This window comes from Saccoglossus kowalevskii, chromosome 22 (assembly GCF_978046115.1).
Source record: "Saccoglossus kowalevskii chromosome 22, keSacKowa6.1, whole genome shotgun sequence".
Classification (NCBI taxonomy): Eukaryota; Metazoa; Hemichordata; class Enteropneusta; family Harrimaniidae; genus Saccoglossus; species Saccoglossus kowalevskii.
In genome coordinates this window covers 10,302,292-10,317,096 of record NC_140662.1, presented here as the reverse complement: position 1 = coordinate 10,317,096, position 14,805 = coordinate 10,302,292, and the positions used below count along the sequence as shown (strand labels likewise).

The 14,805-nt window shown below is 35.4% G+C and overlaps 3 protein-coding genes across 3 annotated transcripts in view; 1 reads left to right on the top strand and 2 right to left on the bottom strand.

Annotated features, from left to right (window-relative positions):
* Positions 1 to 8,349, bottom strand: part of LOC144362635 (gamma-aminobutyric acid type B receptor subunit 2-like) — a 31,972-nt gene extending 23,623 nt beyond the window's left edge. The window contains exons 1-2 of the mRNA XM_078013743.2: positions 8,269 to 8,349; positions 1,573 to 1,827 (exon numbers count right to left, since the gene is read on the bottom strand). Coding sequence (XP_077869869.2) covers positions 1,573 to 1,827; positions 8,269 to 8,349 — 336 coding nt within the window. The remainder of the gene's footprint in view (positions 1 to 1,572; positions 1,828 to 8,268) is intronic.
* Positions 8,350 to 8,955: 606 nt separating this feature from the next.
* Positions 8,956 to 9,369, top strand: LOC146728976 (uncharacterized). Its single transcript, XM_085495720.1, has one exon. It carries the CDS (start codon positions 8,956 to 8,958, stop codon positions 9,367 to 9,369), a length of 414 nt encoding a protein of 137 aa, XP_085351846.1.
* A 1,878-nt stretch (positions 9,370 to 11,247) lies between these two features.
* Positions 11,248 to 13,106, bottom strand: LOC102803630 (galactose-3-O-sulfotransferase 2-like). Its single transcript, XM_006823177.1, has 2 exons — positions 12,805 to 13,106; positions 11,248 to 12,325 (listed from the first exon to the last, which is right to left on the bottom strand). Exons 1-2 carry the CDS (start codon positions 13,104 to 13,106, stop codon positions 11,248 to 11,250), a joined length of 1,380 nt encoding a protein of 459 aa, XP_006823240.1.
* Positions 13,107 to 14,805: the final 1,699 nt, after the last annotated feature.

Here is a 14,805-nt window from a genome sequence, read left to right as displayed (position 1 = left end):
ACTTTTGGCGATTGAGTTGAATGTAAACTACAAGAACAAATTTTATTTCCCCTTGAGAAAAAATAAATTCCAAGTGAAAATAAAAAATAATTTACAGTATACAAATCGCACTCGCTTGCACATGTGTATTGCATTTTGCGTTCATATTTATCTTTCCGATAATGTTTTTTGTGGTTGATTTTTTCTGACGCCAATCCATATGTATACGTATGCAAATTTGGATTGGCAACATCCAACTATGCCATCTCCCTGCAATATTGTTTACTTAGTCGGCGCCTTAGCATTGTAGAGCTTTTTTTTACTGCGTTGCCATTATGGAAAAGAATATTTTAGACACGTTTGCATTCAGTTCCAAGCGTGTATGTGGTTATAGACTCATTCTAACCGCAAAGTTGTAATTTTCTCTTCACAAAGCAGATTGTTTGAAACCCGCACGTTCTCCGTTCCAAATGTTACCATAGACCAATGTTAAACCAAACTAAATACTACAACTGATAAAAACGGTCGTACATTTCACGATAGTGTTGAATAAGCCGGTTAAAAAACTCACAAATCTGAGTTTAGCTTGTTCCCAAATGAATTGACCTTTTTTCAACAAATCGCGTCACTTGAAGACGTAGAAACTATTAAATCAATATTAAGTACAGGAAATAGTATCTATAGTTACTAAAACAGCAACAGTGCGAATAATGTTCGTATACTATCAAAGTCCTTTTAAGGGTAAGTGTTTCGTACTGCATGTTGGTACTGCATGGTACAGTACGGGTTTAAAAAAAATGACAAATGCACGCTAATTTCAAACAAAACCTGGTCTTGGCGATAACATAAGCTAGTGCTTTATAAAAACGGGTTACATAAACTACGTATAATTATGTCTTGCAGAATATTGAAAAACAATACGACACACGGAATATTATTGACATCGCTTTTGTGTTTCCCGCAGCAGGCTGTCCCTGTACGGTGATTTTGAGTTGATAGTATCATTACTGAGTACGTATTATTGATGAAAAGTTGAATTTGATAAGTTAGCGGCGAAGTAATAGTAACATGAATGCATTTTTGTTGTATGGTTACATAAACTAATTAAGCGGTTCGTGGACGTTTTTGCAGTCCATTTGTTTTTATTGCTAGCGCGAAAGAATCGCGTTGATTCACTTCCGGTCGGAAGAATTACGCGATGTTACGCAAATAGAGCCAGATTTATTCTTGTTCTGAGCATCATGATTCTGAATTATATGTAACTTTTGTAAATTCAGATAATTTCAGAAAAATGTATAAAACGTGCGTTTTATTCATATACATACAATAAAACGGCTACAATATAATTTATAATTTATAACATGTTGACATACATACAAGAATTTGTTTCGTTATAAAAAATCGACCCCCTCTTTTCTTGTTTTTGTCGCGAGTACGCTTAGTAACTTAGTAACCATAGAACACGCCCGGGGAACTCGAAACTAGCTGAGATAAGGCGGCAATATCCTAGTGTGATATCAAACTCCGATGACTGGTTTAATTACATACGATATATATTAAATCACGGACCTAAACTGTCCTGATCAAACCTACCTTACTATCTCTCCACATCATTTTGAGCTCATATCCGGGAAGTATATCGTCTCTTGCATTGATGTGCTGCAGTGCCATTTGAGTCGCCGGTAGATATGACTGACCACCAGCCCATATTGGTGTATCAAAAGGGAACAAGCCCAAAATGTACAGACTTGTATTGTTTGCTTCTTCGATCGGCTGAACCCTCGGTACTGCAATGACCACTATTGACCAGCAGAGAATTCTCAAATTCATCATAATGTCGTCACTTAACTAATGAGGGAAAACACCAAATGTTCGATAAATACGACCACAGAATTAAACTATTAAATGCAAACATGTCTTCCAGGTGTAGATATAGTAGAACAAATGTGTTTCTGTTACACGTTCTTGGACACATACTTAAAGCCATAGAAGAAACATACTTACCCACTTTCCGTTTCATGATGTTCAGGCAAATGAGCCATTTGAACTACAGGATGATGATGATGATGATGATTATGTATATAGAATATCGTAAATGACGCACGAGGAGCCTTCAAATCAGGAAGTACTCCTTAAGTATTCTACAAAAAGCATGTATATTGTTATAGATATTTTGAAATGAACTATGAATCGCTGATACTTTTCATAGTCAATTTTATGCATAATCAGAATTAAGTTTATTGTTCCGAAAAAGTAATTATTTCATTTGAGATATCTTGGACAATAATATTTTTATAAAAAAAATTGCAACAGCAATTATTGCTATAATTAGTAATGTAATTAGTAACCACTATGTATTATATGCATTGTATATATTGCAACATGTTACATCTACAACTGTAATTTGCAGTTAGGTAATTATGTTTTCGTTATTTGATTAAGTTTTAGTATTAACTAACTTGAAATAAAAGAAAACCTCAACGCATCAACTGCCAAGGTCAAGTGCACTAGTCTCTGACACTCTGACACTCTGACAATCAAGTTCTTGTATTTAAAATTTCGGATAATTAAAATTTCTTTTACATATATGTGTATAGCAACATGTAATATAGCGCCCTCTAGAGATGGTCCAGACATCCATTTTCTGCTATACTGCGTACGGAAGAAAAATATTTTTTTAAGAAAAAATATTAATAATTGCCTTTTCTTGGAATACATAATATTATGAATAATTTAGACCATAGCGTCACATAATTTGATTTTCGCCGGTGATGATCATACACTCATGAAATAGAACTTACTGTGAACAAAATAGGGAATGCCAAAATCGGTAATGATGCATCTTCTACTGGTTATTTTTGAAACAGTTATATATTACCTGTATTTCAATAGCTGAACTTTTATTTAAATTAGGCCAGACTTTTTTATTCTATGTTTCTCGAGTTTTTATAAGGCAATTTTTTTGAGGAGGGCGGAAAAAAAATAAAATTTATTCTTTTTTTCCATTAGATTTGTGTCATTCTCAAAGAATTGTAAGTGAGATCATTGATAGAAGAAATGAAATAAAATTGTATTCAATGTATAACCTTGTTTCTCATCTTCGCGAGACTTCGGTACTTTGATCATGATACTCCCACGAAAATGCAACTTGGATTTGGTATGCGGCGGGCGGTAAAAAAATGAAGATAAAAATAATATTGTTTTAGCATTTTTTAGTCGGCGGGGGCGAGAAATTACGCTGAAATAAAATTTTATTTTTGTTTCATTTTCAGCTCCTGTTCATTCGGCGGGTTCGCCAAACAAGGGATAATAAAAGTCTGGCCTTAATTATAATGTGAGAATTATGATGCATGTCATAGTAGTCGAGTCTGGAACTATTCGTCTTATGAGTCTCATATGAGTGACCAGCGCCACCGTGCGACGTGATTTGCTGTTTCGTTCTATCAAAAATCTTGTTTAAGATTATTGTATTTGATTAAATCTAATCAGAATATTTTGTGTGATACACAGGCTTTTTGTGTTCCTATTTTAGTTAGGAGAAACCTGGATTTATGCAAACGATATTGTCGGGTGTGTATTGAGACGATATTGTGTTACTGAGCTACGAACTGTGCACGCTGTGCGACGTTGATGTCACGATGTACCAACATATAAAGACGACAAAAAATACGTTTACTCTTAAAATAAAATAAATGATAGTACGTTAAATTATAAAGAATTCTCTCAAAACATTACAATTCGCTACAACGTTACAATCAACCCGTACTATGGATTGCCTGATGGTGTTCCAAGCGCACAGAGACAGGCGTAGATAGTTTGCTGCGCAAAACCACACACCTTCCCCAGAGTTTGGTTGAACAACACATGAGACACACATTTTATTACATTGTTTGGGTCTTCCTAGTGTTGACAAGTTAGAATAGGGTCGACGATAAATGCAATATATGTTTGTACGTCTACTCCCCTCAGAATTTCGACTTTCAGGACATTGTTTTGATTATTACATTAACTCGCCAACCCAGAATATGGCGATCCAAACTGCACATCAACAATCTATGGCAGCTGAGTCAGTATGGTTTGGATCCGTAGAGTCAAATAAATGCCGGCAATATCATAGAGACTCTGCCACACTCACCTAAGCCATGGCCACAATGTTAACCTTTAGTAGTTTAACTATTACTATAGTATGCTTAGAATCATGGTAACGTATGAAGACACCACTTTCACTATCTTCGCCAATTGTGCGATATATAAGCAACGTAAGAGGCAGAATTACTAAATAATAAAACTACTCACTAAAAGTGTTTCGACTTGTTGATGTGAAGCATCGCACCCTGTATGACAGGCGGGAATACTGACAAATTGTTATTCGGAACCAGACCACTTGGATAACTGACAGCTATATTTTGTCTTTGTGCAAGATCGATGAGTTCACTAAGTTGAAGTGATCGTCTATCACCACCATGTGCACTTGATAGCAGAGAATGTTCCAGTAGTCGCAGATGAGGTTCGTGCATTCGTGCAACGAACATGACAGTAGTTGCTATACACGCAACGAGAAAAAAAAGGAATCTTTTCTGTACGAAAAATCGAGCCATTATTTCTACAAATAAATAGGATGAGATTTACATTAGTTTGGTCCTACTCACAAATGGAAAAAAATCCATGTCGATATCAATTTGCAATGAATTGTACTCCCGGCACATATGAGGAGGTTCACTTTAACCAAAATAAAATTAGCTGAAGCCATTCCATTGAAGCGCGTTCCATTAGAGAGTAGGATTAGCGATCAGGTGATTCTGTCATGTGATCAATTCAGCGTAGGGATATGTTCACCTGACCATCACTGGATATTCGATATAATGGCCGTCAGAATTAGCGACTTTACCAACGGTTATGAGATGATTTGCTCGTCTGAAACCCGTTTTTTTGTAAATCCATGAGGTGCACATATTGAGTGATTCTCATTTCGATAATTTGATTTGCTAAACGATCTTTTTTATTTCATTAGAGACAATTCGCTGATGGTTTCAATACATGCTGTTATAACACAAGCCACCCGCTGACATCAATGCGTTCACCTATTGTCAGAAATACGAATCGTGGCAAACGGTAGATGGATGGTATTGTGGAACTTTATTCAGAAAATGACGAACACATGGCATGGAGTGCCCATTTTCACTTTGTGAGTCGGCCCAAAATGACCGAGCCCCGAGATCACTACAAAGTCTGTATTCAAGCCAATTACGGAAGTTTTGTCTTTTGTCAGTATTCAAGTATAAGTTATTCTATAAGTTAAAAAAAACTGTGACACACAACGCCTGGCTCGATTGGACAATATTGAGACATCTACCCATATAGATCGTGAACAATAAATTATATAAACGTACAATGGTGATTTTACCAATGTTGATTTTGTCTTAAATAGCCAGGCCACATGTGACACAGTACAGCAACAAATATCAACGCAGAGAACTATACCATAATAGGTTACTATGTTAATCAATACATTATTGACACCTATGTATTTCGAATTTGGACATAGTTTTGACTATTTTTATAATTTACAAATTACAGTGCATGTATCTTCTGATAATAAGACGTGTAATGAAACAATAATATGAGGTTATTAGGAGGATGCAAAAAGTATGCATGAAAACAGTACAGCGAAGGTCGATGTGAGTGCATATTTGTCGATATCCTCGTATTAACCTTATTATTATACATGTTTTCCTTCCAATGATACATCACAAGAATGCCGAAATACAAAAAAGTTTAGAACAGATTGAGCGAGCTTTTTCGTATGAGGTCCGATCCAAACCTTGGGGGCTGCCATGTTTATTTATATTATTAAAACACGCTTACAATATGGTAGGATGAATATACCCAGTGCAATACCGCAAAATTACGGCACGCTGTAACTTACGCTGTGATGGAAATGAGCAAGTAAAACATTGGAACAATGAAAGATGAATGGAATAGAATGAACATAGCGATGATCGGGTAAAAATAGGATTGCAGTAGAGTAAATTTAATTCTTTAGATAGCATGTTTGATTAATAATTTTTTATTTGTTCAACTATTTTTTTCCCCAGGAATTTGATGTGCCCGGAGAGACTGCATTCAAGACAACAATGGGAAGATACTGGGCACTTTCGTTTATGTCAATGACGAAAGAGTTTAAAGCTGTTATTGTTTCAGTTCACCATTATTTATTTATCTATAAGTGTCAATATTCACAATTATTGGGTATTGTAAGCTGTTATTGTTCGTTTCAGTTCACCATTATTTATTTATCTATAAGTGTCAATATTCACAATTATTGGGTATTGTATCTATAGTTTCACAAAAGGTTTGGATGTCGAGGATACTTTTTCATGCGATCGATATTTGTTTACAACAACTATATATGTCTCATTTTAATGTTATATTCAAACAAACTCTTTATATTTAGGAATAAATACTGATTGATTATGTGATTTGTTTATTGCGTGTTATGATTACTGTACAATAGTGAAAAGTGCTTGTTCATACTTGAAATAAAATCTGTTACAATCGCTTGTCAAAATTCAATTTGTGTTTTTCAAAGTGCTGCGATGTTAAACACGTTTCCTAGCACATTTCTGGTGGAAACACTGTACAATAGTGCAAATTGCTTCATCAGGAAACACATCGTTTTATACTGTATATTTTGTTTTCAAAAATGATAATGTTAATGTTTTTTTACTATTTTATTAGTGTAAGGACATTTAAAATGTCAATATTCAGTTAGTGTTTTACCTTTCAGAGTATTGCGATGATAAACACCTTTCAATACATATTTATGGTGGAATCAATTTTCAAAGAGTGGTGATAGTAAACATTTGTTATAAACGGTACGCGAGGGTATTTGGTAGCGGATATAAGACCTTTCAGAAGAAAATTATCATATTTGGCGAAAAATAATCACCGAGCGTACCGTTTATAATCTTATTATATTATGACAACGTTGAATACTTAATGGGAATACGGCATCTTTTCGAAACGAAGTGTGGGGAGGGATGAATAACCACGTTCTTGGGCCTCGTCATACACTCTTTCAATAGACATCACTTCAAGACACGTTCCCACAGGCATGTAATTCCAACAGAAAACGATAAAACAGATTATTATAAAATTGCAAATGTTCAAGTTTATTACTTAAAATACATCGTCAATAAATCGAAAAGGTTTATACAATTATAAAACAGGAAAAAATACACATGAATCGACATTATACATATCGCGGATTAATACATTAACATTTGTTAAGAGTGGTTACATTTGAACATGGCGGTTTTAAATTTTTCAAGTTGTCGTTTTCGAGGATTTTAGTTTGGTTTTGGGGAAATATAATTTCTAGTATACACATATACAGAGCCTCCGAAATTGCAGTTTTTGAACAGGTTTTCTGTGGCGACTGAGCTTGAGCATACCGTTTCACTTGTGGAGATATTTCTCTGACACTGTACTTGAGCCATGCCCGATGTTGACGGTCGAACGACGCTGGAACTGGGGTCATCGGAAGGTCATTGTTACCACTAACGTTTGACATTAAAATGTCACTACACTGACGTTTTTGTTCACTAGAACTGTCGCGACAGTAACCCCTGATACTCCCTTCATTCTGATGGCCACTTAAATTCATGATTATCCGTGTTGGTATTCCAGCGTTGTTGAATGATTTTATAGTGGTTGCTCTCACACAGTGGTTAGTGTACAGCATGCTCAACTCTGCGGCCGCTGATATTTTTTTCATCATTTCCCCCAAAGTATTGTGACCCAAAGGAGCGTTTGTATACCAAGTTGTTTCCCTACCTGTAAAGTTACTAATAGGCCGCTGGAAAAAGGCATTATTGCTTGGGGGAAGCTTACTTGTATAATTTAGAATGGCCGTAAAAGGACAAAGTGGGAAGTTTGTTTTGGACATCCGTTTAAAATCACCTTTTAAAATCCCCGGGGTGTTTTTTGGTTGCTTCCAAATAGACCAAAATAAAAACTCTACATAAAACCACACCAAACGTAAAAGGGACACCGGGTCACGGTCGGACAGTGTCTGCTGGTAAACATCTTACTTATGTCTCCCGCACTGATAACCATTTTGTGTTGGATTTTATCTTTCCCCTCCCGCTTTAAACGTTTTACTTTCCCTATAAATACATAATTTGGAGTTTTGAATTCCCGATCTTTGATAATGTTAATGGGGCGATTGAATGGAACATTGGTTATGTGGCGATGGATTGCTGCTCAAATTCCAGCGTAGCGTCTTACGCTGTATTCTTTCTTGTCCCTAGCCCTGACCTCGACATAAAAATGCTTCAATATTTTTGCCAGCTCTTGCACTTCCACCATTTCGAAGGCTGAGTCGATTTTCCGTTTAGAACACCACACTATACAAAACAAAACATAATTTTAGTACGGAAATTGGGTCATCATGAGGTTAAACGTTCAACGCATTGTTTACATACAACGATAATGGCGGCGTTCGCCAGTACAAACTATAGTTACGATATGTTATTTTTTTAATTTTGACTTTTATCACTCTTACATTTAAGTAATTTCACACGCCATTTTGTGCCAAACGAAGTTCTTCATCAATAGCGTAAATTTCATCCAGCTGGTTCCATTTGAAATGGAGATCAAAATTGATCTGAGGCTTGTCGTCTGACATAATTACTATGTTCTGAAATTGCCGCTAATGACTTGCAGACGACAATATTTATCATATTTTAATCCACTTTTTGTTTTATTAATTATTCACCAAACAGGGCCCGAGTCATATATTGCCAGATATAAATCCTGACTTCAGCTAAACAGATGGCTAGATTCACACTGATCATATTATAATTAGGAATATAATAAATAATTAATTGATTGATTATGTGATTTGTTTATTGCCTGTTATGATGTCAACGAATTTGCGTACCTGGGTGCAACCTTAACAAAATCAGGAGGAGGATGGGAGACATGGAAAACAGAATTTCAAAGGGGAGAAATGCATTCAGGCGGCTTAATAAAATATGGAACAGTAACAAAATCAAGAGAGCAACAAAACTCAAGTTGTACAAATCATTGGTGTTGTCAGTGCTGTTATATGGATCTGAAACCTGGAAGATGACAAAAGGCGACGAAAGAAAACTCAATACTTTTCAAACAAAGCGTTTAAGGAGGATAATGAAGATAAAATGGCAAGACCATGTTAGGAATGAAGAACTGCTAACCAGGACTGGGATGGAGAAATTGAGCACTACAGTAATGAAGAGGAGATGGAAATTTATTGGGCACACCTTAAGGGAGGAACCCACACGCATCTGTAACACAGCATTGACATGGGCACCAGAAGGGAAAAGGAAACTTGGCGACGCACTGTAGAGAAGGAAAGAAACAAGGCTGGATGGAAGTCATGGGGGAAGCCAGAGTTGCAGCAGCTGATAGGACAGAATGGAGACGTTCGGTGGAGGCCCTATGTGCCACTTGGCATCTGGAGGATAGATGAGATGATAAGATAAAGATTGTAGTACAATAGTGCAAAGTGCTTGTTCATGCTTAAAATAAAATCTGTTACAATCGTTTGTCAAAATTCAATTTGTGTTTTGCGTGCAAGTATTTTTCAAAGCGCTGCGATGTTAAACACTTTTTTAAGCATATTTCTTGTGGAAACACTGTACAATAGTGCAAAGTGCTTCATCATGAAACACATCATTTGATACATTTGTTTTCAAAAATGATAATGTTAATGATTTTTTTTCAGTGTAAACACATTTTAAATTGTCAATATATTCAGTTTGTGTTTTACTTTTCAGAGTGTTGCGATGGTAAATATTTCTGGTGGAAACCTTTACACAATTTGTGTCTATACATGTTCCGGGTGGAAATACTTTACAAAATATATGTTTAGAATAATTACTTGTAAAAGTGTTGTGATAATAAGCTTATTTTATACATGTTCCTGGTTTAAACACTTTATACAATGTATGTCTAATAAATTCACTTTTAGAAGTGTTATGATAATAATCATATGTTCTTGGTAAAAACATTTTTCAATACGTGTTTCTATTGGAAACAATATTTATAATGTGTTATGTGCCAAATTTGGGACAAGCTTATCTCAATTTGAAATAATGAATACTTTTAGATTGGTTACCACTTGTTTTGGGACACACTCACCCAAACTATGTTTCAAATGTTGACCTTTGAATCTTGTTGAACATGGGAAGAGGGTCATAATTGTTGTACAATAGCGCAAAGTGCTTGTTCATGCTTGAAATAGAATCTATTATAATCGCTGGTCAAAATTCAATTTGTGTTTTGCGTGCAAGTATTTTTCAAAGTGCTGCGATATTAAACATATTTTCAAGCATATTCTGGTGGAAACATTGTACAATAGTGCAAAGTGCTTCATCATGAAACACATCATTTTATATATTTTGTTTTCAAAAATTATAATGTTAATGATTATTTACCATTTTATCAGTGTAAACACATTTTAAATTGTCAATATTCAGTTTGTGTTTTACTTTTCAGAGTGTTGCGATGATAAACACCTTTTTTTCAATACATATTTCTGGTGAAAACCTTTACAAAATTTGTGCCTAGTGAAATCACTTTTCAAAGAGTGGTGATAGTAAACATTTATACATGTACATTTGTACTAGTTCCTGGTGGAAATACGTTACAACATGTATGTTTAGAATAATCACTTTTAAAAGTGTTATGACAATAAACTCTTTTTATACATGTTCCTGGTTTAAACACCTTACAATGTGTATGTGTAATAAATTCACTTTTAAAAGTGTTGTGATAATAACCACATTTTTAACATGTTCTTGATAGAAACACTTTTCAATACGTGTTTCAATTGAAAACAATTATCATAATGTGTTATGTGCCATTAACAGATTATAAACAAGTGTTTATAATTGGGAACAAGCTTATCACAAAGTAATGACAACTTTTATATTGGTTACCACTTGTTTTGGGACACACTCACCCAAATTAAGTTTCAAATTCTGACCTTTAATAAAGTACATTTCCAATAACAGCAAACAAATAATATAATTAATGTTGCGACACAATAATATAGATGATATATTCTCACAATGTAACAGTTTAATGTTCCCAAAACAGTTAGTAAAATTAGTACAGCCAATTAAATAACACGCTAACATGCAAGGGTAAGAGTTTCATTGAATCTAACGGCCTTGGGTAAACTTAGGTACTGTCTTCTCACACGTTTGGGTGAGCACTGTTTCATGGTATACGCCATAGATGTGTTGTTCTAACTGTGTCTATACCATAATGTTTTTGTTTTAACTCGCTTACGTATGCTGTGATTGGCAATCTTGATTTGGTGCAGTAGGAAGAATCGATTTGAAACATATCATTCCAGTCCGATTTGTTTACCTCAAATTTCATCGAACTGTTTCTCTCAGCTTGTGTACAGAACAGTTTGTAATCGCTGTTTATCTGCCGGAAATAGGTGACTTCCTCAGATAGTGAAGGCGACTTTTTAAGACGTTGTAGGAATATTTCCTTAAAGTGTTCGTATAGGGTGAAATCAGCCTGACTGAAGTGACGATATAACTGTTCGGCATACGGTTGAACATGTGTAGTCTTTTTACTAACGTTAATCGGTATATAGAGTATATCTCGCAATTTCCAGCACAACATTCGTCTTAAGAGAATCAAGGATTCGTCATAGTATTCCAAAATCATCACAAGGTCGAATTCATTTTCTCTCATTTTTACAAATGTCATGATGGCGTTTACATCATCATATTGCGTGGGAGGCAATCCTAAGTCAAACGACATGAAATTCCTCATGTATACACGGGTCGTCTCATTCTCCCATTTGTAGAAACGTCCTGGATGTTCAAGAAACTTTTCTAAATATTGTGTAGTATTTTCATTTTCTTTTTCAACAAGCTTGCTCCATCCAAAATAATTGAATGCCGATTTGAACTGATTCCATGGATTACGTAATATAGTGACATACTTCGTCCCATCTGCCATTATATTATCAAAGGCGTTTCTATTATACACACAATGCAAACACAAAATATTAAACTTGGCATTGTCTTTAGAATGTATGTATTTTTTTTCACGAACCGTAGAAGGCCACCCAAGATTCCATGTCTCCGTCGGTAGGACAATTGACAAATTATGTGTGTCAGCAAAACGTACAAATATCTGAGATGTGGTGTCACTTCCTGTTTTGTGTGTCTTCAAAAATACCACGTTGTTATGTCTCCGACACGTCTCATTGGGAGACGACCTGGTCACAACTGTTGGTTCAATTACTGGCTGCTGGCTCTCAAGTCCTGAACCACTGAAAAATAAATATAGAACACGTGAACTCTAGATTCGATAAAACAATATTATCCGACAATATTATCGTGTGTGGATATATGGTCGCAGACATCTACTAAAAAACAAAACAAACACAAATTTCATATAACACATTTTTAAATGGTAGATTGTTTAGGTATGAATCCATACACGAAATGTGGAGTGTTTGCAATACATATATATATATGTCTATATTTTACACCAATTTTCAATCTACACTGGATAATGTAATTTGAATTTAAAACTCTATTTTTTAGAATTTTGCTTGTGATGTTCGATATTTATAGAGTTTATGTATTTCATCTCATCACTATGTGGGTATATGTATTATAGATATTCGATCTGACTATTTATAATCAGTGAGTATAGCTCCGTGGTGCCCGAGATTAATCTCTGTGTTGTGTGTTTTTTTTATAAGCAACGTAAGAGGTAGAATTACTAAATAATAAAACTACTCACTAAAAGTGTTTAGACTCGTTGATGTGAAGCATCGCACCCTGTATGACAGGCGGGAATACTGACAAATTGTTATTCGGAACCAGACCACTTGGATAACTGACAGCTATATTTTGTCTTCGTGCAAGATCGATGAGTTCACTCAGTTGAAGTGATCGTCTATCACCACCATGTACACTTGATGTCAGTGAATGTTCTAGTAGTCGCAGATGAGGTTCGTGCATTCGTGCAACGAACAATACAGTAGTTGCTATACACACAACCAAAAGAAAAAGAAGTTTTTTCTTGACGATAAGTCGAGCCATTATTTCTACAAATAAATAGGATGAGATTTACATTAGTTTGATCCTACTCATAAATGGTCAAAAACCATGTCGATATCAATTTGTAATGAATTGTACTCCCGGTAGATATAATGAGGATGTTCACTTTAAACAAAAGTAGATATAGTTTGACCACGTTATTACTGTTGGCGGAAATTGAACCTACTCATAACGGCAGTTATGATAATGAGGAGGTCCACTTTAACTCAAATAGACCTAGTTCAAGCCATTTCATTATAGCGCGCTCGTTCCATTAGAGAGTGTGCTTATGAATAACTGAACATAGCATGCGCGTACTCACCTTATTATCAATGGACACACGATATAACAGCAGATGCCGTTAGGTATAGCGACTTTTCTAGCCGTTACAAGCGGATTCTCTCGTTCGAAACCCGTTTTTGTAAATCATGTGTCTATAACGACGATTACTTAATTTGCTATACGTTTTCATTGGAAACAAGTCGCTCGTGGCTCCCTTCCATCTGTATGTTATAACACAACACAACCCACATACTAATATTTCGCTGTATTTACTGTATTGTCTGAATTCCGAATCGAAATTGACGGTCAAAGGGTAGTATTGTGGTGCTTTATTCTGAAAATGATGGATACATGGCATAGAGTACCGACTATCCCTCTGGAAGTCGGCTCAAAATGACCAAGTCGAGGGGATTTGCTGATATTGAGGTGTTTATACTAAATTGGGGATTAAACAATAGAGCCATTTTGCGTCGTTGGAAAGTATATAACGTACGTTGTTCACCGGGGTTCAACGAAAAGGCAAATAATTATTAGCGTAATAAATAATATCCTGCCCACAATGCGTAGATGATGGGAAAATGACATTTTGGCCGCGGTATAGACTGCAGGGTAGAAATATTACAGCTCTGAGAAACATCGTGACATATATGATTGGGGGAAAAAATGAAGCTGATTTTTACCGTTCTGTTGATTAACGTGTTTCAAAAATGTGAGTAATTTGGTCAAAACCACGAACAAATATCTTTCTGTGTGCGATTGATCAGTTTAAAGCTCAGATCGGGGTATCAGATAAAACCGTTCATAACTACGTACCTGATGATGCCGTACAAATTTCCCACTATCGAGTTCTGATTCTCATTCTCTGGCTGCTACTGATACATTAAGTATTATGACGGAAAAAATACCATTTCCCGACATGCTGATTGAACATCCAAACATGACGGAACTTGCATCTTGCCTGCTTTAAGCATATATTATGACTATAATTAAGTGAGTCCTGTATTGACATGTACATTGTAATCTTTTGTTGGTATTGTTTCGTGTAATAAATTCCAGAAACTCGTTTTGTGTTTTCGAAATTTTTGCTCTGCGGTGAGCACGAGATAAAGTTGATATATTTCACTGTGAGCACGTTGTCACTTTTAGACAAAAAGGAATAATACGCTTGTAACTTCGATTATTATTATTCTGTTTTGTTGGCAATCCGCCAGGATTGCTCCCATATTCAATACGTCAGTCCACATATCAAGCTTGACTGGCAGGTCACATCTGCACGCTACTTGATAGAATAATCTGAAAAAATTCCTGTCACGCCGTTAACATGGCAACAACCGAAGAGAAAAAATGTTCCCACCTTTGCATCAAATGTGTCTCTGCAAATCAACTGAGTAAATTTATTGGACATATGTGCCTAAAATTA